The 22,296-nt window shown below is 40.9% G+C and overlaps 1 protein-coding gene across 7 annotated transcripts in view; it reads left to right on the top strand.

Moving 5' to 3' along the window:
* The window catches only part of nrxn2a (neurexin 2a), a 199,569-nt gene that overhangs the window by 66,818 nt on the left and 110,455 nt on the right, over window positions 1–22,296 (top strand). For 5 of the 7 annotated variants that reach the window (XM_049592953.1, XM_049592952.1, XM_049592956.1 and 2 more), the window contains exons 3-6: window positions 392–412; window positions 8,443–8,472; window positions 8,710–8,721; window positions 14,550–14,851. In XM_049592953.1, coding sequence (XP_049448910.1) covers window positions 392–412; window positions 8,443–8,472; window positions 8,710–8,721; window positions 14,550–14,851 — 365 coding nt within the window. Of the gene's footprint in view, window positions 1–391; window positions 413–5,300; window positions 5,350–8,442; window positions 8,473–8,709; window positions 8,722–14,549; window positions 14,852–22,296 lie in introns of those variants that run through there. The other 2 variants (XM_049592958.1, XM_049592955.1) reach the window with 2 other exon arrangements.

A 22,296-nucleotide genomic window follows, 5' to 3' on the forward strand; every position in this document is an offset into this window, starting at 1 on the left:
TCGTTTAAAAAGTGGACTCACAACCTGCAAGCCAAACGCTCTTTTTATTGCATGCATTAGAACAGCTTACTGCTGAGCCGTACATCATTAAATTAACCACTTATACAGTCTTAAATCAGAACCTGTGACCTTTAGTAAGTATGCCTTATTGCAAGGTAATGAATGCAAGCAACATTCAGTGACAAACCATTGAAAGATATCTAACATGCACTGGAGATTAACTGTGATACAATACCACTATGTTAATGCTACAGCTATACTGACACAGCAAATGACCGAACTCGCAGGATAATACCTGTGTCCGTCAGCGTGCATGTCTTGGCATGGAAAGAAGCAGCAAGGTCAAGCAAAGCAACATTAAATATGTCTGTTTGTCTTTATTCTCCTGCAGCTGTCCAGAAAGAAGTAGAAGGTAAGACAATGCATAATATGCTGAGCATAATGATGCTTATAGTTTGTATTTTCATGATGCTGTTATTTGCAAAGGCTATTACCACAGCATCAGTGTGTGTGTGTGTGTGCGTGTGAGAGTGTGTTTCGGTTATTATCAGGTTGTTATTGTCGGTTTGGACTGCAGTTCTGACATCCAACAAATTAAGCTGAAAGGAGATATACTATCACTGGTCACGAGGTCACTATGGGAAAAGCGCTTAATGTGCTGAATGCTCATTGTATATAAAGTCGGTGTGCACAAGGTGACTGGAGAGGTCTGCAGAGTGCGTGGGTGTTGCTCAATATGGGGAGCATTCATATATTGCATCACAGAAAAAAAATGACTGTACAGACATGCTTTGTTTCATTATTTATAACTCCTGTATTTTTCCTCTCTCTGAAGCGCACATTTTCCTCATCTAAACTACTGTTTAATGTTAAGGTTTACTAAGTCATCATGCCATTTTATGCCATTATGCTCTAAGGTCAATATGTGGATTACACTCAAACGTGGTGGCATCCTCTGGCATAACATGGCTGATTGCTGGGGCCTTGACATTCATTAAATTGCAATATTATTTGCACAACGATGTTCTTCTTTTATAGGTGCATTTAAAATTACTTTCTAAGGAGGAACAAATCTGCTTTGGCAGGAAAAGAGACATTTCTCTCGTTATTGGCAGCATTTTAAGGGACGGCGATTAAACGGGATTGGTTTCTAATGAGGTGCACATACTGAACGTGAAATGAAGATTGAAAGCAAGGAGGGAAATTTGTTTAGTCGGCATCAGAGCGAGACATCCATCTCCCCCAGTAAGGACTGCTGGTTCTGGTGAAAGGGCAGCCAACAGGCTCAGGAGACCAGCGCAATGTGCACTGAACCACTGCACATTATAAATCACTGTTACAGACTCAAAATGCACCGACCCATGCACACCTGCTCTGCGAAATCCTGCCTGTGACACCTACGTTTGGCATACGACAGCAAAAATACATATATTGCAAAATGTTATTGTCTTCATGTATAGAGCCTTTGCAGGGTGCAAGCAGAAAGAGCGGCTTTTATGACAGCGGAGAAAAAATTAACATCACTGGTTTACATGATATTACAGCAGCTGTAGTATTTTGTGAAAGATGACACATGTTCTTGGTATAGATTCTGTGTTTAAAACAGCACATAAGTAAGACTTAGTGACTGTGGTATATGGTTGTACGCTTCAGTAACAGTTAATAGGTTTCATCTCGGCACTATTTCCAAAAACAAGCATTAATCATTCTTAATAAGAGCAAAGATGGCATGGCTCTGCTCACAGTAAAAAGGCAGGCATTATTAAATGACATGCTGCAAAGAGAGCACATCAGAATGTTTATTGGATTAAAGCTTGACATGGAGACAATCCCCAATGCAGAACGCATGAAAACAACAATGACAACAGCAAAATCACTCTCACCAGATGCCTTTTTTTCCTATCCTTCATACAACTCCATGTGCTATTCGCCAGCAAGTCTTTGATGTCCTTGCAGCGACGGAAATAGACGAGTCTATGCGTTAGCTCCTCTCCCCAGAGAAGGCAAAGATGGTAACCCGTATGCTATATTTGGTTTTGGCTGTGGGTTTTAAGTGGTGCGGGAATTATCTTTATTTGTCTGAGGAACTGCTTTAAGGCAGTAAACCTCAGGAACAGCAGGTGAGTCTTCAGAGTTGTTCATCCACAGTATGCAGCACGTGGGCTCCCGGAGATCTGTGCGGACAAAGGCCATGGTGGGGCATGCTCTAATGCCAAAAGAGTGCAGCATCCTCTGATGTTTTGTGTGGAAAAAAAAACCAGGTCTGTGAAAGAGAGATAAGGACAGCCACCTCACAAGGATACAGAAAAGAGAGAAATATCTCCAACATATAGGAAAAACCTCACACAACACACACGTGTCGAGTGCAAACACATTGTTTTGTTGGTTCTTTTTCCTTCAGGTTTTCATGTGTAAGCACACAGCGATGACACACTAAGAAGTACAGGGATGACAAATAAGTATGGAAATCTTCCAAAGAAAGGACACAGCTGGTCCTGGTGGGCTTGCATCTTTCAGCAGCAGTGACCTTGGTCTAATCCCTCATTACAACAGGCTCCATAATACTGTACTTTTCACGGAAAAACAAATTTGGCAAATCCTAATCCTCGTGCAATGGCTCTTTCTTCTTAGATGCTCGCTAATTAATGTCACAATAATGACTGAGAGGTCCCTCCACATCTGCATTTGTGTTTTTTTCTCCCCACTATATTTGTTTAATTAAAGTTACTTAGATAGCAGTGTTTGCCTTGTTGGAAGTTCTTCCAAAAGTTCACACTGTCATAAGCGATTAGAAAAAATGAAATCAAGATGCATTTAGCTGCTTAAGTAGGCCCACTGACTCTCTTTCTCAATTTTATTCACAATAAATATTTGTACCATATAATTTTTATAAATCATGGTGGAGTTGCAGTGGCTATACTTTTAAAAAACTTAAGATAATTGTAAAAGGAAAAAATGATTTTAAACTTTGTAAGGTTTAAATCTGTGGATAAAAAGGAGGATAGGAGGTTAAAAAAGGTCAACTAGGGGTGTAACGGTTCTGAAAACGAGAGCTAAATTGTGATGCAATTGCCCATGTGTCGCGGTCCCGTCTTCCGTGTTGTGAATCCACCACCACCACTCTCACACACACACACACACACACACACACACACGTCACGAGACGGAGCTCTCACAGTGTTTGCCACACATTGAGCACCACATATTCATTTAGACATTTTTTCAACTATCTAAAATGGGAAAAATCGTATTCACCGGTTTTTCCAAATGAAACAAGCTGCGTTCTCATGGGAACTGCACTCATGCTGGTCTCGTGAAATATGACAGCTACAGTAGTTTGGAAAACAGTGGTATGTGGCACATTAATTGATAAATTAACTGTTTATCAGATCATACAACGGGCACTTTGAAATCAGTAGATGTTGGTTTAGTAAAACCCAGATTTTTTTTGCCCCGTTTTTCGTATTCAACCCCGTCACCCAAAAATAAAGAAAAAAAAACTAGGTATGAACCAAACTGTGAATATGGAGAATTGTTACACCCCTATCAACAAAATATCATGAGGAAACGCATGCTTTATTATTAATATAGTGCATTAATATAATACTTAAAACAACTAATTTAATTCATGCTGGCATGGCATTACTCTTAAGAATATTATCATTGTACTTAAATACTGTATTTGACTATAATCTCCATCATTCTGGTTTCAAACCAGCACCAGCATCATTATTCAGGCTGTTACCAGTACTGCAATATATTTAAAGGTTTGAAAACACAGAGTCAATTCATTATGGATTCACTTAATGTCAGCTGATGTACTGTAGAGGACTAAAGGCATATTTCAGCACAGCAAACAGATTACTATAAACGATTGCTGTTCTCAGTCCCTTACAGAGTATCATGCTGAAATGATCAATAACATCACATCCACAAGGTAAATCAGCCAATTTACACCTTCCAAAACGCTCCGGCTGGAACAGGGATTCATTTTTATTTATTCCAAAAACTGCTGGAATGTTAGATGAAGAGGCAAAAGGTTCATAAATGCAACATGCTTACATTTTAATAAAAAGAGCTTCCATCCACTGGTTATAATTTTTTCTTTGCACTGAAACCCTTCTTATACTGCCTCTTATCTAAAAATAGAAAACTGGTAGATTATAAGGCGGTTTAAATTCATACAGGCTCCCCGTTCCAATGGGACTCTACAGGTCTAGCCAGTTATCTCTGCATTTCCACACACTGAGATTTGGATGTAAGACTCGGCCAAGTAGGATGAGCACATTCAATGGGTGGCTGCCCCTATACAAGGGCAGCAGCAACACCACTCCTCATCCACTTTTCTTTAACTCCTCCAATGACAACTACATAGTCGCAGAAGTCTTTGTTGGATGAGGCACTTTTTAAGTGCTGCCTGCCCTCGCCTGTTTTGGTCACCAGCATCAGTCTCCATTAGTCAGGGATGGATTAGTCAGGATGCGGGTCAGTTTTTTCTCGCCCCAGTGCTCGACAAAAATCAGAAGTGTGTGGAGTCATCATAGCTGTGAATCCTTTGGGTCAAAGCTCCTTTCTGCGGCTCCACAGAAATCACCAGAGTGAAGGGTTAGGCCGGGCATTCCCCACTCGACAAAGCGATGGCCTCTGGCTTTGTGACCACTTCTTCTTATTAGTTGGATAATAGGAAACCTACCTCTCCACCTCCACACACAGAGAAAAGACAAAGAAATGGAAAAAGATTTTCGCAGATATTCCTCCTGCTGTCTCCGCTGGTGGTGGCTTACAGCTGCTGGGTGTTATCTTTGTCACTGTTAATGATAAACAAGCTTCCCTTTTAGCCACTTGCTGCTACTGCCATGTGATAGTTGTGCTGAGTGAGGTGCTGTGTCTTTCATAGCAGAGGGATGGGCAGAGGATAGAGATGCCAGAAGAAGGGGAGCTCAGGTCCAGGTCTGGAGAGAATGAAATCACCTCAGAGGTGATGAGTGGAAAGGAGATGTACCATAACACTGTTTATGCCTTGTTTATACATGTTCATATGTTGGCTTGTTGTGTAGAATGCAGAGCCACAGTGGGGGTGCACACAGCAGCTCTTTGTCTGCTGCGTAGACAGGGTTGTGGTTGAATCCTGTCTAAGCAGAGGCTCAGTCACAGGCTTTGCAATGACACACTGTATCAAAAGCCTACGTGTTGGCAGGCAAGGACCCTCCCAGGGGTAATCATGTCCATTCCACACTGAGAGCTGCAGCACGAACAGCCTTGTGCAACAGAACGTGTGGAGGAGATTTGTGTCGACCGGCTCCTTCGTAAGATTTTTACCTAATGACTGAATGGGGACTTGAACTGTGAGTAAGTGACTTGCTGCTGTATGAGTCTTAGAGTGCTGATGCACTGATGAGGGCTGTTTGTGTTGGCTGGCACAGTGGGGCTCATGTACTCAGCAGAAGTGTTGCATTGTGTCATCCCCATCTCCTTTTTGGCAAGAGGAACAGCTGAGGTATGCCATATAATTTCTGGCTGGACTATTGAGATATTTGTCTGTGTTTCTCTCTGTCTGTGCCGAGCACGGGACACACCGTAGGAGTGCGAGACTGAGGCTTTGATCGCTGCGCTGAGCGCAGGTCGTCACCTGCAACTGCTCAGCAATATCATGTGATTGATAGGCTGCAGTGTATTCTCAGTTTGCTTCTATAGATTTACACTCTTAGAAATAAAGGGGCTAACTACAACCATGTAGGCTTATAGGCACACCCTTTAGGGTTATACCTAAAACCATCTGTGAAAGGTTCCACCATGAACCCAAGGAAACTATGAAAGGTCATGACGTCAGTAACAGCAGTCGGATTTTACATTGTCGAAGACTTTGGTGACACTTCTGTTGGAGTTTCCAAACAGATCATGGCTCTGTCCGTCATTGTGGGAGAAGAATGGGATCGCAATCTCCGAGTTAGGAGATTTGTCACAAACAAAAGGGGTATGATGAATGACAGGTAACAGTGTGATTTGCCGTGCCTGACCCATTCACTTCAATGGAAGTGGCACCAAAGTCTGGCTCCAGTACAAAATTGGAACGCTGTCACTGATGTCATGACCTTTCCTTCAGGACCTTTCTACCTTCTAAGGCTTTTCAAAGCCCATAGATCTATCCCCCACTAATCATGGTTGTACACAGGTTAGCCTGTGGCCAAGAGAACCACATCAGCAGCCTTGGGCTTCACGAGGCTCTTTAATGGCCAGGGTTGATGTTTTTCCAGTGCATCCCACAACAGTCATGGATTACAATCAGGATTTTGGGTAACAGAGATTTTGGAAATCACTACTACTGCTACAGCCTTTACTATTTCAATGGTGCAGTAGGTTAAGGAACTGAAATTCAGTTCTAAAACAGAACTGGATACAAAAATGGGTCGTACTGGATACCATTAAAAAAGAATTTTAGCAGACCATTTGGTACTTTATGGCATGAAATGATGGTAAAGATATCACTATGGCAGAACACAAGTTAAGCCCAGCTCAGACCAATGATTTGCGATGAGACAAAACCATTTCAGAACGTAGCAGAGAGAAGTTGCAGCAGTGTGAACTGGCCATCTGAGCTCGACTCAAGCTGGCTGATGGTGTCACCTGCAACTCAGCTGGTCAAATCGCTGGCAGCTGGTTTTATAACGTGAAGCTGGTCACTTGTTTCTACAGCCAGTCAGCTTGTAGTGAAGTCCGCCAGTCAAGTCAAGATGACCGCTTGCTTGCTGCAGGGGTGCTCCGTCCCCATTGAGCCCTCTGTTTCCATCCTCACATGTGCTGGTGTCAGAAGGTGGGTTGCTATACACACACATTTTCATTGGCTAAATAATTGCAGCTGGTTATTAATATTATTGTGGCGTATAGCTTATGAATACAGTCCTTCTGATGCTCGTTTTGTTTATGTTATTCGCCATTTCATCTCTGCTACGAATGCAGCCACAAAATAAGCCTGAAAAGCTGCAAACAGAACGGAGGTACAGAGAGTTGTTGCATAGAGATGATGCGCCATCTCATCTAGTTGCATTGGTGTGAACCAGCAGGTTTTTAGAATGTTACAGAACAGCACATTGCAAGTAGTTGCATGTTTTAACTCATCGCAAATCTTTGGTCTGAACCCGGCTTTAAATGAATAAAGTGAAATGCTAGATATATCTACATTTAAAAAATACCATTTGAAACATGGGGAAATATCTGTCTATTTGATGGTGAGTTCTTTTAACACCCACGCTTTCAACAGTTCTTAAAGAAGTCTTTATTCCACAGAGGTTTCCTTGGAAGAAAAGGGTTCTTAAAGAAACCTCACAAAGAACCCTTTCTTCACAAAAGGGTTCTTCCGAAGCTTATGGTTCAAGGTACGACCTCAGCCGTTCAGAAAGAACCCTTTTGTAACCCTTATTTCTAAGAGTGTATTGTTGCTTTTCTTTTGGTTCCCAATATAAGTATTGCAATGCTGTATACTTATCAGCAGTCTAAGAATGCTTCAAGTTGCATTTAGTTTGGAGTACACTCTTTGTCTTGCTGTGTAAGAGTGTTACACCGTTAAGTCCTGCATGTGTTGGCCAGTGCAGTTAGCCTCTGTGTTCAGCACAGCAACCGCGGTGCCGCCCCAACAGAATATGGAGGTGGGATGTGGCATTTTTGTCTTGGCTGACCTGCTTTATGATAGCTTTTAGTCAGCAAGGCTTTAACGCAGTGCAGCACCAAGTTGCAGCTCCATTCTGCTTTTCTTTTTTTCTTTTTGAGAATTAAAGCGTTTAGGTACAGCAGATCATAAGTGGCTGGCCTGTTACATGATGTCATTACATCAGTGTTCCACCACCTAAACCTATTGAGCTCCATTAGATGGTGAATCCTCTGTGAAATGGAGTGATGGCTGCTAAAGATTAAGTGGATAAGGAATGGTGTAATTTCTGCCCTTTTATACAGTAAAGCGCTGCCATATTGAATGTTTAATAGGGTCAAAGGGATTGGCCGGACACTTACATGCAAATATCACTGCATAGAGATGAGTGGCTAAGCCTATAGAGTCCTTTAAAAGAACTAGTATTACCAACATACTTAAAAATGATTACATAAAGTAGGATTTCTGTATATCTGATACATCTCGAACGCTGTCTACATCAAGTAAACATACAGTATGTGTTCCATTTCGAAAAAAGCATCTTTGTGAGCAACTACCTATCAGGGTTGCACCGATCAAGATGTTTTTTTCTCTCCTTGCCTTCCCTTTCCTCCCTTGAGATGTTTGTCTGTTTTTAGTTTGATTTCCCCTTTATATTTAAGTTTGAACTTTGACATCCGTACCTTCCCCAGGATGTCTGTCACAAACTGCAGTCCAACATTGTGACAATGCTTTTGTTCTCCCGAACCTCTTTATGAACTTCCTGTTTTCGTATCCTTTTTTCTGTTCTTTCCCTCAAGGTCTGGCGCACCTGATGTTAAACCGCCAAGGTATGGGGTCTATTGGTTTTGCTTTTCCTTCCCAGCCACCTGATCATTTCCCCTTCCCCTGAAATCATTTTAGTTGACTGTGCTGCACTAATATTTCCTCTCCTCTTTTTCCATATACTTGCCTATTCGTTTTTGCTTCCTGTCATGTTATGCTCACTACTCACTCAATCTTTGTCCGTCAAACCCTTGTCCTGACCACTGACTGAGCTACTGGAACATCACCTTTGACCTCTGCAGTTTTTCGCCAAGGTAATGCATCTATGCTCATAGCATCTCTTCGGTTTGGTTTCATGGTGTTTTCAAAGGAAAAAAAACAACAGTTGTCAAAAATAAAGAATAAAGGTATTTAATGCCAAAGATGTCTCACAGGTCCGCACAGAGAGCAGTTTATTGGCTCTTCCTGTTAAAAAAATCAGGAGTGTACACAAACATCCTGGGTTATCAGAAGGATTTCTTTTTAATTTTTTTTTGCATTCTCAAGGCTGTTGTATACAAAACTTTGATTTTCATAAAGTTACATGATGATTTTTCAAATGTGTGATCATGTGGTTGCTTATAACCATTTATCAGCGTGCCGCAAATACCATTCCCTTGCAGTAATGTGTTGAATGTTCATATAAGCACCTATTCAAGAAAATACAAGGTTTTTGCCAGTAAACGAAGAAGAGTCATGAAGAGACACGACTGTGATGTTCTGTTCTTCAGAAAAAAGTCATTTTTGCACACTCTGTTTTAAACTCAAGTACTGGTGCTGAAAAACATCTGAATTATAGTCAAGCTGCATTAACGTGATGTAAAACCTTGGAGGAAAAACATTCAGTATTCTCCATGCAATAATAGGTAAAGCACTTGGACATTAGAGCAAAAGGGCATTTTGACTGGAAAGTACAGGTGCCACTGACCTGCATGAAGTCTGCTGTATTTATGCTCCCTGTTTTCTGCCACATTATTGTGAGATTCAGACAAAGGTTACCATCTTGTCTCCATGGCAATCAGTGTTGTCTCTAAACATACAGACTCGGCTTTAATGACCCACTCTGACGGCGTAATACACTGCACATCAGCAAAATGTTACTCGGAGTATTAGATGAAATATTTTCTCACATGAACATCTCACACTTTTTTCCATTAAACGACGGAACATATTTGTTTGTTTACAGCTCCTGTTTTAGTGACTTTAACAGGTTCATAGAAACTCATTCATGAGGAGATTCTGTTTTTATGTTCAACCCAGTCGTTGCTGAAAATGTTCTATATGTATTCCCATAAGACATCATTATAATTGCCCTGCTGATGTACAGTAAACAGGCTTTGTATATCAGAGTGTGTGGCAGTACCCTGGGTGTTCTCATACATGTCCTGGTGTAGTACTGATAACACTAATATTGGGGTCATTTACAGTAGATGAAAAGGCTTAAGCGAACACTTCACAGTATGATTACACCAGTTTTTCACCCACTATAAATGGTGCCGCTTGAGGCTATACGTGACTGTGACATCATAGATTAAGGTCTGGATTCTTCTGGCTTTGGGACAAACTTGTTCATGTACAGAAGTAGTAATCGGTCTTCACAAGGCTAAAAGATAATGTTCAATTTCAGCTCCTAGGTTAAATGATGGGTATGCTGACAGAACAGTGCAGTTGGATGCCGACACCGCCTCAGCAAAGACTGAGGTTGTCTGCTGTGTTAGAATAATGTTGCTGTATGAAATATTTAGTCATACAGTAACTGTGTCCCAGAGGCCAAACACAGTGTGATCTGTCATGAAATTAGGCCTAAATGTAATTGCTCCATTTCATGCATCAATAGGAAGAAGAAGTTGGTAATTGATTGTGGAATGAGGATTTATAGAAATAAGCCTCCGAGCAACACTCAGGCGTAACACAGTAACAATTAGTGACAAAGGAAAGTGCATCTGACTTCATGGGATATACATGAGGCATCAAAGTTTTATTCAGTGATGTTGTGACAAACGTTTTTTATTAACTTTGACAATATTCCAGCTTTAGCCTGAGGGGACACTCAGGGGAGTAGTCATCTGATTTGATCTGATTTATTTGGCCACAAATAATTCCCAATCAAACATACACCACAGTCGCCCTCCTCACACTTTATAAATGAATCAAAAGCTTTTCTCAGGAAATTCAGAAGTGGCTGCTTGTGTATGTGCTCCAGTCCTAGAATGCTTTGCTAGCGTGCACACACAGATGCGTAGTAAGCGGTGAGATTATTCAGGCACAGGTGTAGCTTCACTGACTGCTTAGAGTGCTTATGCACGTCCCTGCCTCCAGACCAATGGTAAACTGCTGCCCCGCTATCCACATGCCCACACTGCCTCGCTTATGTTTGGGTGCAACCAGCCGACAACTGACTCCTCCGCCCCTGAGCAGGAGACGGAGTCAGCAACTGCCATCTGGGCCCGGGGCTTTTGGACCACTAGAAATTAATCAGATGTAAAGCTTAATATTAATGAGCAATCCACATGTTGGCATTTTCATGAGGTGCAGCCACTGCAGCATAGCATAATTGCAACAGAGACTGGAACAGGTGGGCTAATACAAAGTAGTAGCAGATAATTTCTTCCCACCTGATGGCAAGACCCTCTTCCTCTACAGTGTTTGATGTGCATCATGCTGTGACACATAGCAGCTAATATATAGCTTTAAGCAGTACCTTTACAGATAATCCTGTTTGGACATGGGCATGGGGGTAACACTGGCTGCTGTAAGTTATTTTAAAGTTAACTTCTCCAATGTTCAAGTGGCACCCAGGATGCTGTAGATCCCTCCATATTTTGTATCCCTCCGTATTAGCTGCACACTTCATTGGATTGGCCATGAACAGAGCCCCAAGGACTCACCAGTATGAGTATCCTGGATTTAGAGGGATGGGGTGCAGATTGGATGATGTATAGAAAGACAGTGAGAGAGGGAGAGGAGGCACAGAGCAGCAGAATGTGACAATGAGAAGAGTAGCAGGAGAGGCATGCAGAGATTGTTGGCGCTGCCATTGTATTCTGCTGAGCTATCGTTTTCTGTCAATACGGGTGTATTTGCATGGAGAGATGGTTCAGCGCTATTGTCTTATAGCTGCAGCCAAGGTAGAAGGTTGATGGCTTTGCCCCCAGTCAGCTGCAACATGCATAAAGTGCTGAACTGCTCCAACAGCATCTCTTAGGTGGTGTACTGACTGTAGCCAGTGTCTCTGATGGCATTTCCTCTGAGTTAGAGCCAAAGTCTATCTGGTTTCAGAGCAAACACAGCCAGTATTGCCTCTTTCACAAGCTGGTAAACATTGTTGCTGCAGACAATGGGCCACCTCTTAGGTAAGCAGGAAAGCACAGATAGAGCCCACTGCCTTTCTAGCCACCCACACACTTCCAATCCACGCGTCTGCTAGTGACGTCTTCATTGAGGGCTGGGAATGACAGATGCACAGGATATGATGCAGATCCTCTGGACTGATATCTACTAAGAAAACTTCTTAGGGGTTGGGTTAAATGCTAGCTGTGCCTGTGATATTATTAACTGTACGTGTATTGTAAGCACTTCGCTAAATTAGGCCACAGTACTCCTGTTGCCCCACGATCATTTTTTTCTCTGCACTTGTGCTCGGGTTTACATTTCACCTACAACATCTGTCTAATGCCAAACATTCACATTTAGGCTCCATAACAGTAGCTGAACAAGTTGCTGTCTGCTCAGTAGTTGAGTAAGTACACTGCTCAAACAATAGAGACTAATGGGACCACTGATCCTGTTGGCTTAAATTGGCCCCGGAGTTCAAAAGCCGACATTTACTGTACAAACAAACATAGGCTTAAGGGACAGCTTATCCTTCCAGCTCAAAACAGCTTGTTCAGTAGCTTTGACGCTGTGTCTTGCAAACAAGCAAGGGAAGAGGCGCCTATACTGGCTTGAAACAGCACATACAAGAGTTCAAGAACCGTGTTATACAATAGTTAACATCACTCCTGTGGTTCAGTGTAAATGATCACAGCTACAGCACAGAAATCATGAAGTCTGCTGGATTTCAATATTGTTAAGTTGTTGTCAGAATGGGTTGAGTACATGTGTGCAAGGCCTCAGTGAAGTTTTATTATTCAGTATACAATAGGGCTGAGACAGATCCCACAGGACGAGTCTGCAAAATCACAATACAACATTTTACACAAAGCTGTATGACCTTTTGTCACTGTGGTGTCGGATTCAGTTTTTTAAGAGTGCTGCTTTCTCCACTCAGTCAAGATTTATAACTTTCTCTGAAATCTATCTATCTATCTATCTATCTATCTATCTATCTATCTATCTATCTACCTACTCATCTACCCTACCTATCTACTCTATCTACCCTATCTATCTACTTTATCTGCCCTATCTATTTACTCTATCTACCTTATCTACCTTACCTATCTACCCTACTTATCTACTCTATCTACCTTATCTACCCTAAATATCTACCCTACCTATCTACCCGATCTATCTACCCTATCTACCCTACCTATCTACCCTAAATATCTACCCTATCTACTCTATCTACCCTACCTATCTACCATATCTATCAATGAAAGTTGGGGAAACTGTTTGAGCCATCAGATATTTCCATTCATTTAACATCCTCACTGGAAATTCTTTGAACTGAGGGTGAGAATTAGAGGTTGACACATTTATATTGGTATTTTTGAAATGTCACTGTTGAATAAAGGATAAGGCTGGCATTATTCTATGCTTTTCTTATCGTCAACAAATCTTATGAAAACACCCAAAAAACAACGTATTAGCTTGTCTCTTAATGCTTTGCAACTTCCTTACTCTGTTTATGATCCATTTTTTTCTACTGAAGCTCTTTAACAACAGGTCCTGAATATATATTTTAAAATTTTAAAAGCCAAGTAATTCTTTAAACAGCTGGGCACTGTAGTTTTTATCAAACTTTACTCGAATAGGAGCAATTTGTGTATTTCTTGGGGACTCATTTCAGCTGCAGATTTGGCGTGCTAGTGAGCATAAACAGCACCAACACTAGTATGTGGGCTTGACTGACTACGGTGCTCATGTTCATCGTAATAACCTCGTGAGACCTGAACTTTTGTTTGCTATGCATCTTAAATTTCTCCTGGCTATTTGGGATTAGTAGTACCCGATAAGTATAAAAAACAAACATTGTCAACAGTAATTAAGTCCTAGTGTCCTCAAATGAGACAACAATAAAGTCCCAATGTCTTCAAAAGAGTACTTTCTAATTAACAGTGTCTTAGCTTGTTACTGTTGCTAAAATTGGTCAAATTTGTTGCCATATCAAAGTACAAACATTATTAATCACAAATAAATGAGGTTCAAAAACACAGTGTGACCAGGTCTTGGACCTTGTCCACCGCAGGGATCGGCTGCAGACTGATTTGGCAGAGATGGCCGCCATCTTATTTTTACATGAATTACTGTATTGTGCTCTCACTACCACTAGATGGCACAAAAAAGTGTCCACAGATAAGGACAACAGGTCTGAGTTGAGTAGAATGAAGTATAAGGTCAAGTAAACCCAAAATGTGATGTCCTCATATAAGGACACAAGGTCTCAGGAGGATATAGGAACGTGTCGCCCATTGTGATGTTGTGGATCACGCATATGATTTTATAGTGGTCTGCAGCAAACAGGAGGAAGCTACACAAGGCTCTCGCTGCACAGACAGTAGGATCAGTGTATTGTTGGTTTTGGTCTTTTCATGGGATTTGTTGACAATCAGAAAAATAAAGAATATCACTTGAATTATCCTTTGACGTGCAAACACGCAACATGCATCCTCCATTCGTCCATCAGAATGTACAGTGATTTTGTAGCATATGTGAATAGCTCCACAAATGCGTATCTGTTCTGTTCAAGATAGTTTTGGTGATAGACAAATATTTGTCAGAAAATACTGCACTGTCTTTTCTACTCATTTTAGTCTTGTTTTGCTCACCAAGGCCTTAGCTATCTCAACTTGTCACTAAAGAATTGGATATACTGCTGTAGATGAGTCAGACTTGGGCCTGAAGACTGACACAATTATCTAAGATGTTTCTCCTCCCCTCTTAGGGCAGGAGGAGTCAGTGGCCACCTTCAAAGGCAATGAGTTCTTCAGCTACAACCTGTCCCAGACTCCCATTCAGAGCAGTTTGGATGAGATCACACTGTCCTTTCGTACCCTGCAAAGGAACGGCCTGCTGCTTCACACGGGGAGGTCAGCTGATTATGTCAACCTGTCCCTAAGGAACGGGGCTCTGTGGCTGGTCATCAATCTGGGCTCCGGTGCTTTCGAGGCCCTGGTGGAACCGGCCAAAGGGAAGTTCAATGACAACGTCTGGCATGACGTTAGAGTGACGCGCAACCTCCGCCAGGTGTGTATACATCCACCAGCTGTGGCTTGCATGCATCTTGCTTGTATCTTTAAGATTCACTTAATGAATACATACATTTAAATCCAGGTAATACCAGTCTCACGCAAACAGGGTTTAGATACTTTATTCCACTATCAGTGTCAACACTAACAAAGCCTGTTGGCTTCTGTTGAATGTTTAATATTTCTGCTCTGCTGGACTCCCTATCTCCCATTTTCCACATTCTGATAGATATTACAAGCTCTTATTAGGTCATTGCCCTCTTTCTCATGAAATAGATTGCTTTGGTGGAAATCACTAAGTCCTTTTATAATAAGGCAAGTTAGTTTTTTCTGCACCCACAAGAATGCTGTAAAGGTCTTTATGCCTTATTGAAAGAAAGACTCAACTCATACAGCAATATCCATCACATTCATGTATCCTGCGGCACTGATGAAATCTCTGCAGTCTGGCCTTTTTTTCTACAGTAATTGTCACACAGATTTTAGATCATGATCGACTCCACTCAAACATAAAGCCAAAAACAAATGCAACTTTGCAGCAGTGTCAGAGAGGTCAGGGAAGGAATGAGCAGAGCGTTTATATAATGAATACAGTCATTCCATGTGTCCAATATTGTGCTGCTGTACCTACTGTACTGTGCTCTGGCCAAGTACATTTCAGCCCTAAGGTTTCATATTCATTAACGTTGTCCACTGGACAAAGCACAGTGCTGAATTCCCAAACTAATTTACAGGCTGCCAAGATGTGTCTGTGCTACATTAAATGTTACCCAGCTGGCACTCTTCTTTGACTGCAGTCATTCTGCAATTAGTCCAATAATACAGTACATTAAAGCTCCACTAATCAATGTTTTTTATATTAACACTGAATAAATGTGCATTGTGAAAGGAGGTGCTTGGATAAACCCACAGATAATTACTCTTATCTGCAGGTCTATGGAGTGTTTTAGCTCACAAATTTTGTTTTGTAATGTAGTTAAAGACACCTCCAAATACTAATGTTGCTCATTCTCATCTCAACTATTTGCCAGTGCCTGCCAGCTTGTAGTGGGGTTTATGCCACTTTAAACCTGCAATAAGCTACGTTTATCACCTGTTTAAGGGACAGTTCACCCCAAAATTGAAAATACGTACTTTTCCTTTTACCTGTGATGCTGTTTGTCAGTCTACTTTGGTTTGTTGTGAGTTGCTGAGTGTTGGATATATCGGCTGTAGAGATGTCTGCCTTTTCTCCAATATAATGGAACTAGATAGCACTCAGCTTGTGATGCTCAAAGTGCCAAAAAATACATTTCAAAAACTCAACAGCAATGTCCCTTTCCAGAAATCATGGCCCGGTTATATATAAGATAATCCACAGGCCTTGTTGTGAGCAGTAGGAACTATCTTTCTTTCTTTCTACAAGCCGAGTGCCATCAGTGGGACTTCTCAACAGTCGTGCTGGCTTGGCTTGGCTTGGCTTGGTTTGGCTTGGCTTGGCTTGGCTTGGTTTGGGCCGTCAGCCCAGCCCAGCAGGGATTTGCATTTCCATTTCAATAGGGCTACCTTGTTGTAGGTGTGTCTTTAGCTAATGATGGCTTGTCTTGAGTGATGACGCTAAAGTCCACTGTTAGTTTTGCTGCGTGTGTTTTTCCACAGAAGGGCAGGTCAAATAAGTTTACCTGTTGGAGGTGAGCTGTTTGCAGAGGTGCAGTTACAGCCTGTTGTCTGCAGCTCTTCATCATCATCTCACTGTGGCTAATTCTGCCTTTACTCTTCCTCCTTGCCGTATTATTAAATTTGTCTTTATTGAAGAGAAGCTGCTAACGAAGCTCCACTAATTCACATTATTATTCACACTGCATTTCCTGTAGATTCTTCACAATAAAAGTCCCCTGTTATTTTGTTGTGGAAGAACTTTTATTGTTAAGCAGCAAAATAAGGAGGTTTTCGAGCAGCAACTTCACACAACTTCTAATACGGCTGATAGCGAACATGAAACAGTAAAATAAAGCAGATATCTAAAGTAAAAACATGACACAGAACAGAAACTTAACTTCAAATCACAGAGATTTAGTTAGAAGCAACAAAAATACTGATAAATAACAAAAATACTCTCTAGCAGGGTCGTAGGCTGCAGTCAGCAAAACATCACCGCTACCCACTTTAGGGTGGCTACTTCGTAGGAGGTCCATATTTACTGTAGCACAGCTCAGTGTGACACGGCGTGTTTTAACTGATAATGGAATCGCAAATTGGTGCAGCATGGCTTGACTTGGCGCGGCCAAAAGTGACAGTGGAAAAGGCCCACTAATGCCGTTATATTTGAGAGCAGGCAGACATCCCTATGGCTAATATCATCAACACTCAGCAATTCGCACCAAAACAATCTAGACTGATAAAAAGCATCACGGGTAAGAGGAAAAATATGTATTTTTGATTGTGGGGTCACTTGTCAGTTTAGGTTGATATGGGAGAACAAATGCAGTTGCTTATTTACACATCCAGCAGTGTCAGAGCAACTCTATCCTTTGGAGTTGCGTCTCTGGCCATCTGAGAAATTTTTGGTCTCCTCCAACTCCTGAAAGAAAATATCTGTCTCTTTAGAAGCTAAATGCTCTGCTTTTGTAAGGTTTCCATACAAATGTTGCTTGAATTCTAACTTTTTTTTTCTTTCTTTCTTTTTTTTTTTTTTTTTTTGGAAAAAAAAAGTAAATGCAAATTTATGCACAGATTTCCATCTGTTGTTATGCTAATATTCAAAGCTGGATCTCTGAGATAAGCAGCAGGTAGCGCTAACTTTCCAGTAAGGTGCCATTATAGCACTGCAGAAGAGGGTGTGACAAGATGGCATAATTAAAAGAGTGTCAAATTGTGGAAGAAATGTAGAAAATGAGATAAAATTATGGTGTTAATGTTTGTTTCATGCATTAATTTGAACAACGTTATAGTGTTACGGCTCCAAACAGATCTGGTGTTTTCATCTGCTTCTGTTGTTTTTGTCACTTTAGTAGAGCAGAAGCTTCAGTGGCTGCTTAAATCACATGCCACATGTACATAATTAATTGGTTTGTTTGTATTGTACTTTGTTGCATTTTGCAATACAGAAACTTCACTAGACTGGCCAAGCGTTGAGGGTGTTTTTGTTTGTTGTTTTATTCCATGCTGCTTGCAAATTGGAAATGTGCTTAAAAACACATGGATGGAAATGCACCTTGTGTTGCAGCCCTGTCTATAACATTTGTATATTACTAAATAGCATTCATAATTACATTGTGGTGACAGTGTAATTGCAGGTTGGATTATGTTCACAAATAACATTTCTTTGAGTTAATATATGCCACATTTATGTAGCTAAAGCACTGGACTCGCAGGGAGGTGATTAGAGAGGATGTCGACATAGAACATCTGAGACACCAGATTCATGGGTTCATGCCCAGACTCCTGTCTTTGGTTAAGGCAACAAATGCATTGTGATTAAAGTTCAGAAAAGATTAAGATTCTGGTTAAATGTTAGTAGATTTTAGTGGAAAACAAAATATGTTGTCAGTGAACATTTTGCTGATAGATTCAGACCAAATTTGTGACTTGCCAGGTACATTAATTGGCAACATTTCCTCATTTTGCTACACCATTTTATTACTGCACTGCATTTCCCTCAAAAACAAATTTACTGCTGCAAATTAGTTGTATATAAATGTAATATCTAGGAGTCAGGGCAGTGTGTTCACCAGCTAGCTGCTCTCTGTGTCTGTTTGCTGTTTGGTGCTGAGCAGGTAGTGTACAGTGGCTTTTTAGAGTGTTTTTGCTGAAAACAGCAAACAACATTTTACCCCCTAATATCACTTCTCGAAAAAGTCACAAATTGGCACATACTGGGGGAGTGTGTACAATATGTTGAGGCACACAAATTGTATCAACTCAGGCAGAGCTCCTTTTAGCTGAGGTGCAATGTAATATTCTTACCTTAGAAGTGCATTTAAAAAAACACTACAGGAGACGAGTCATACCACTGAGCCCAACAAGATCCCTGTGGATCATTCCTAGCACTATATTGAAACCTTTCGGAAATTGGACTTCTGAAAGCAAAAAGGGTCCTCACAATTTTGTGCCAAATAAAGTGATCACTTAGTCAATTTACCTGAACCATAACTAAACTAAATATGTTTCTCTACAATGAGCTTTGCCACGCGCAATGCATTTTAATGTTTGATTTCTTTGCTAAAGTAGGACTCATTTTGTATCTAACTCTCTCATCATCACCAATATATTCTGAACCTGTCACATTAAGCTGCATATAAAGTTGCATCCTCCTCCACATCTATTTCCTTACCCCGGTTTCCAGAAGAGCGGCAATCCAATGCTTACAACGTCACTTATGCTTTCAGCCATGCATTTGATCCCTGTGTAAATTGCTTTCCCTTCAGATAAGTTACCCCACTGACATGTAGATAGGGGGAACTGTAACTCCCAAGAGAGTGCTGGTGGAAACATTTTATTAGATCCGGTGGTGCTTTTCAGGCTAGAATTCCTCCTATTACTATCTCCCCCTCCATCTATCGTTTCTGTTACTGTTGTGGGCAAGCTGATTGGTGCTTATTCTCTCGCCTTTTCTGACCCTTATTAATCACGCAGGCACCTATTCATGAGCCTGAACATACAATATACTCACATACATGCATATTCATCAACGTACGTATTTAGCTTCTCTAACATAATATATATGTCATAAATATATTTTCCCATTAGTCATCTCAGTGTAACAGCTGCTGTGTAGAAATCCAGGAGAAATTATGAGGAAAGGTCAGTCTCAAAATGTAGCAGCCCAGACTGGAACCTGAATATTATCCTGCTGTGTGCTTCTAATTACTGATGTTTTTGCCTAAATCACTAATTAGTATCACCTGGGATTTTGAAATGCCATTCAGGCAACTATCTGGGGTGTCATGATGTGGTGTAATGCTCATTATTAGAAGCTGGTGAGGCTTTTCTGGGTGTTGCAGAGTGGAAGAGAAGGCAGCATCAATCAGTTTTCAGGCATGAAAGCACTCTGGTTTTCTGATGTGCAGTATCATCAACCCACAGTCAAGCCCCGGTATTGTCCACTGTCTAAGCCAAAGATACTGAGGGCTTCACCACGAGATAGACAGAAATCAATACCTGCCAGTACTAGTGAATGGTGAGGCAGGACCTTGTTTTATAGATCTGACACCTGAACACACCCTGTCAGGTCATTCTTTTGTCTCTTATCCTTTCGCTTTCAGTATACCAGCCATTTTACAGAACAGACACCACACATTTCACAAAGTGAAGTTCCAGAGATATAGCTCAGGGATTTAAAAAATCAAATCGCTTGATCATAGCTCCCACATTTTTAATGATTTGTTTTGTGTATGCTACCTGAGACCTGGCAGGGTTGTTATGATCAGTATGTTCTGAACAAGGCCACACCATTTCACTGCTTTTACCTATAAGTATTTCACAGCTGGTAAGATGTTCTTTTTGTAAAACTGGGCTGTCTATGCAGTAGAGAGACACAAATACATTTGACGTTGGTGCTTCATGACCAGAGTCAAAGGGTTGTCACATTCGAGTTTGCTCAAGAGGTAGAACTACCAGAATGCACTGTGGCACACCAGACCAATAAACACTTCCGCTGGTGGGTGACCTAGTGCGAGCTTGTCCGTTTTGACACAGAAAACAATATGGCTGCTGGCTGGTAACAAACAAGTTAAACAGTAAGTTAAAATATGTTTCTGAAAACTTGGTTTTAGGTTACTCTAACTTGCTTGTAGGTAGGCTCCAGCTCTAGCACCCCCCGCGCAATCTTGAACCACAATACGCAGTTAAGGAGAATGAATGAATGCTTACTGTTTGATGGCAGTTTTTCAAAGTTCGTTTTTTCAATATAGGAAACAGTGTGGCGCCCATTTCCTGTTCACAAATTCTCGAATTACAGCCAAACAGTGCACTGAAATATATTTCTGAAGACAATTTAGGTTAGAAATTCTTGGTTTGTATTTGCTCAGCACTGCCTAGTTTTACATTTTGATCTGTGTTCAGTCTAAGTTTTAGAGACAGAAAGGCAACTCTCTGTCAATCCACATCTGTACTCTTTGTGCATGTGGTGGTGGGCATATGAAAATGCGGAGTTACAAGCTGTAGTTTGAGCAGCAGCCCTAGAGCCAGCGAAAATCCGCCGGATGATGCAAAACGATTTGAGCTGAGAGATGAGCAGGGAGATTCAGGCGATAATAAGATGGACGGGAAGTTTACCACACCACATTTCATTTACACATACCACCCACATTGATATCATACAAAGCTGGTTATAATCAGCAAAGTATCCCTTCAAGTACAGGTCTGTTGCATCAGGTGGTGATGGTAGTGCAGTTTTTATCCATACTTGAAATCTAGGTTAGTGTCTCCATCTTTATTTTCCTTCTCTTGCTATGTAATGATATAGTGGAGTAATGGCGTCCTGAGCAGCCAACGAAGTTACGCTTTCTCTGTGTGAGTTGTAATCTGAGCTTATCTGTTTTTTGTTGTGGCAGCCGGCTCGCACATGCATGTTAGTATGATTAACATAGCTAATCACTGCTGCCCTGCACTGTGCTCATACAGCAGTTACCGCTGCTAATGTTGTTTCAACCCACGGTGGCAGGACAGTATCCTCGTGGAAGTGTAACAGCCCCCACCACCACCATGTTAACGCTGTCAGCAACACTTAACATTGTCAGCAGTGTTAGCGCTGTTAGCACCATTAGCACGGCTAGCACTGTGAACCCCCAATTTCAGCCACTTTCATGTGTGCTTGTGACGTCAGAGGCTCTGAATGTCGTTTATACTGATAATAACAACAAATTTACAACAAAAATACAAAGTGCTTCACAATAGAAACAATATTAAAGCTAATAAACATGTTTAAGATATAGAACAGGATAAAATGGTATAAAAAGTCATAATAAATACCATGTAACACCTATTAATGCTCATTTTTCTTAATTTAATTCTCAAAAATGTCTTAATCAAAATTAAAATTCTAAATAAAAGATCTATATGTATCTGTATCAAACACTATTAATCATTAAATGTGTACTGTAAAAGACAGCTAAACTGTGTACTGAACATACAGGGGCTGTTTATTTGATAACTGAGAGTACTTTCCTCTCCCCTACATATGATTTGGTCTTTGATACATGACCATTGGCTTGATTTTGACAAAGTGTTTTATTAATGACATCTTTTCACTCAAGCTCTGCATTTATAAAATAATGTGTGTGACTGGCCTGAGACATGAGAACAATTAGTTGCAGTGTTGAACATGCATGTCCCCTGCCTCGTAGAAGCACTCATTTTTCAATTTAAGTCAATTCATCACAGGAAGTACAGTATATTAATTAGCTTTTCATAGCAGATTTTCTTAGAAAATGATTTTCTTTCCCATCACAAAGAAAGCATAAT

The sequence above is a fragment of the Epinephelus fuscoguttatus genome, linkage group LG12 (genome assembly GCF_011397635.1).
Source record: "Epinephelus fuscoguttatus linkage group LG12, E.fuscoguttatus.final_Chr_v1".
In the NCBI taxonomy this organism is placed as follows: domain Eukaryota; kingdom Metazoa; phylum Chordata; class Actinopteri; order Perciformes; family Serranidae; genus Epinephelus; species Epinephelus fuscoguttatus.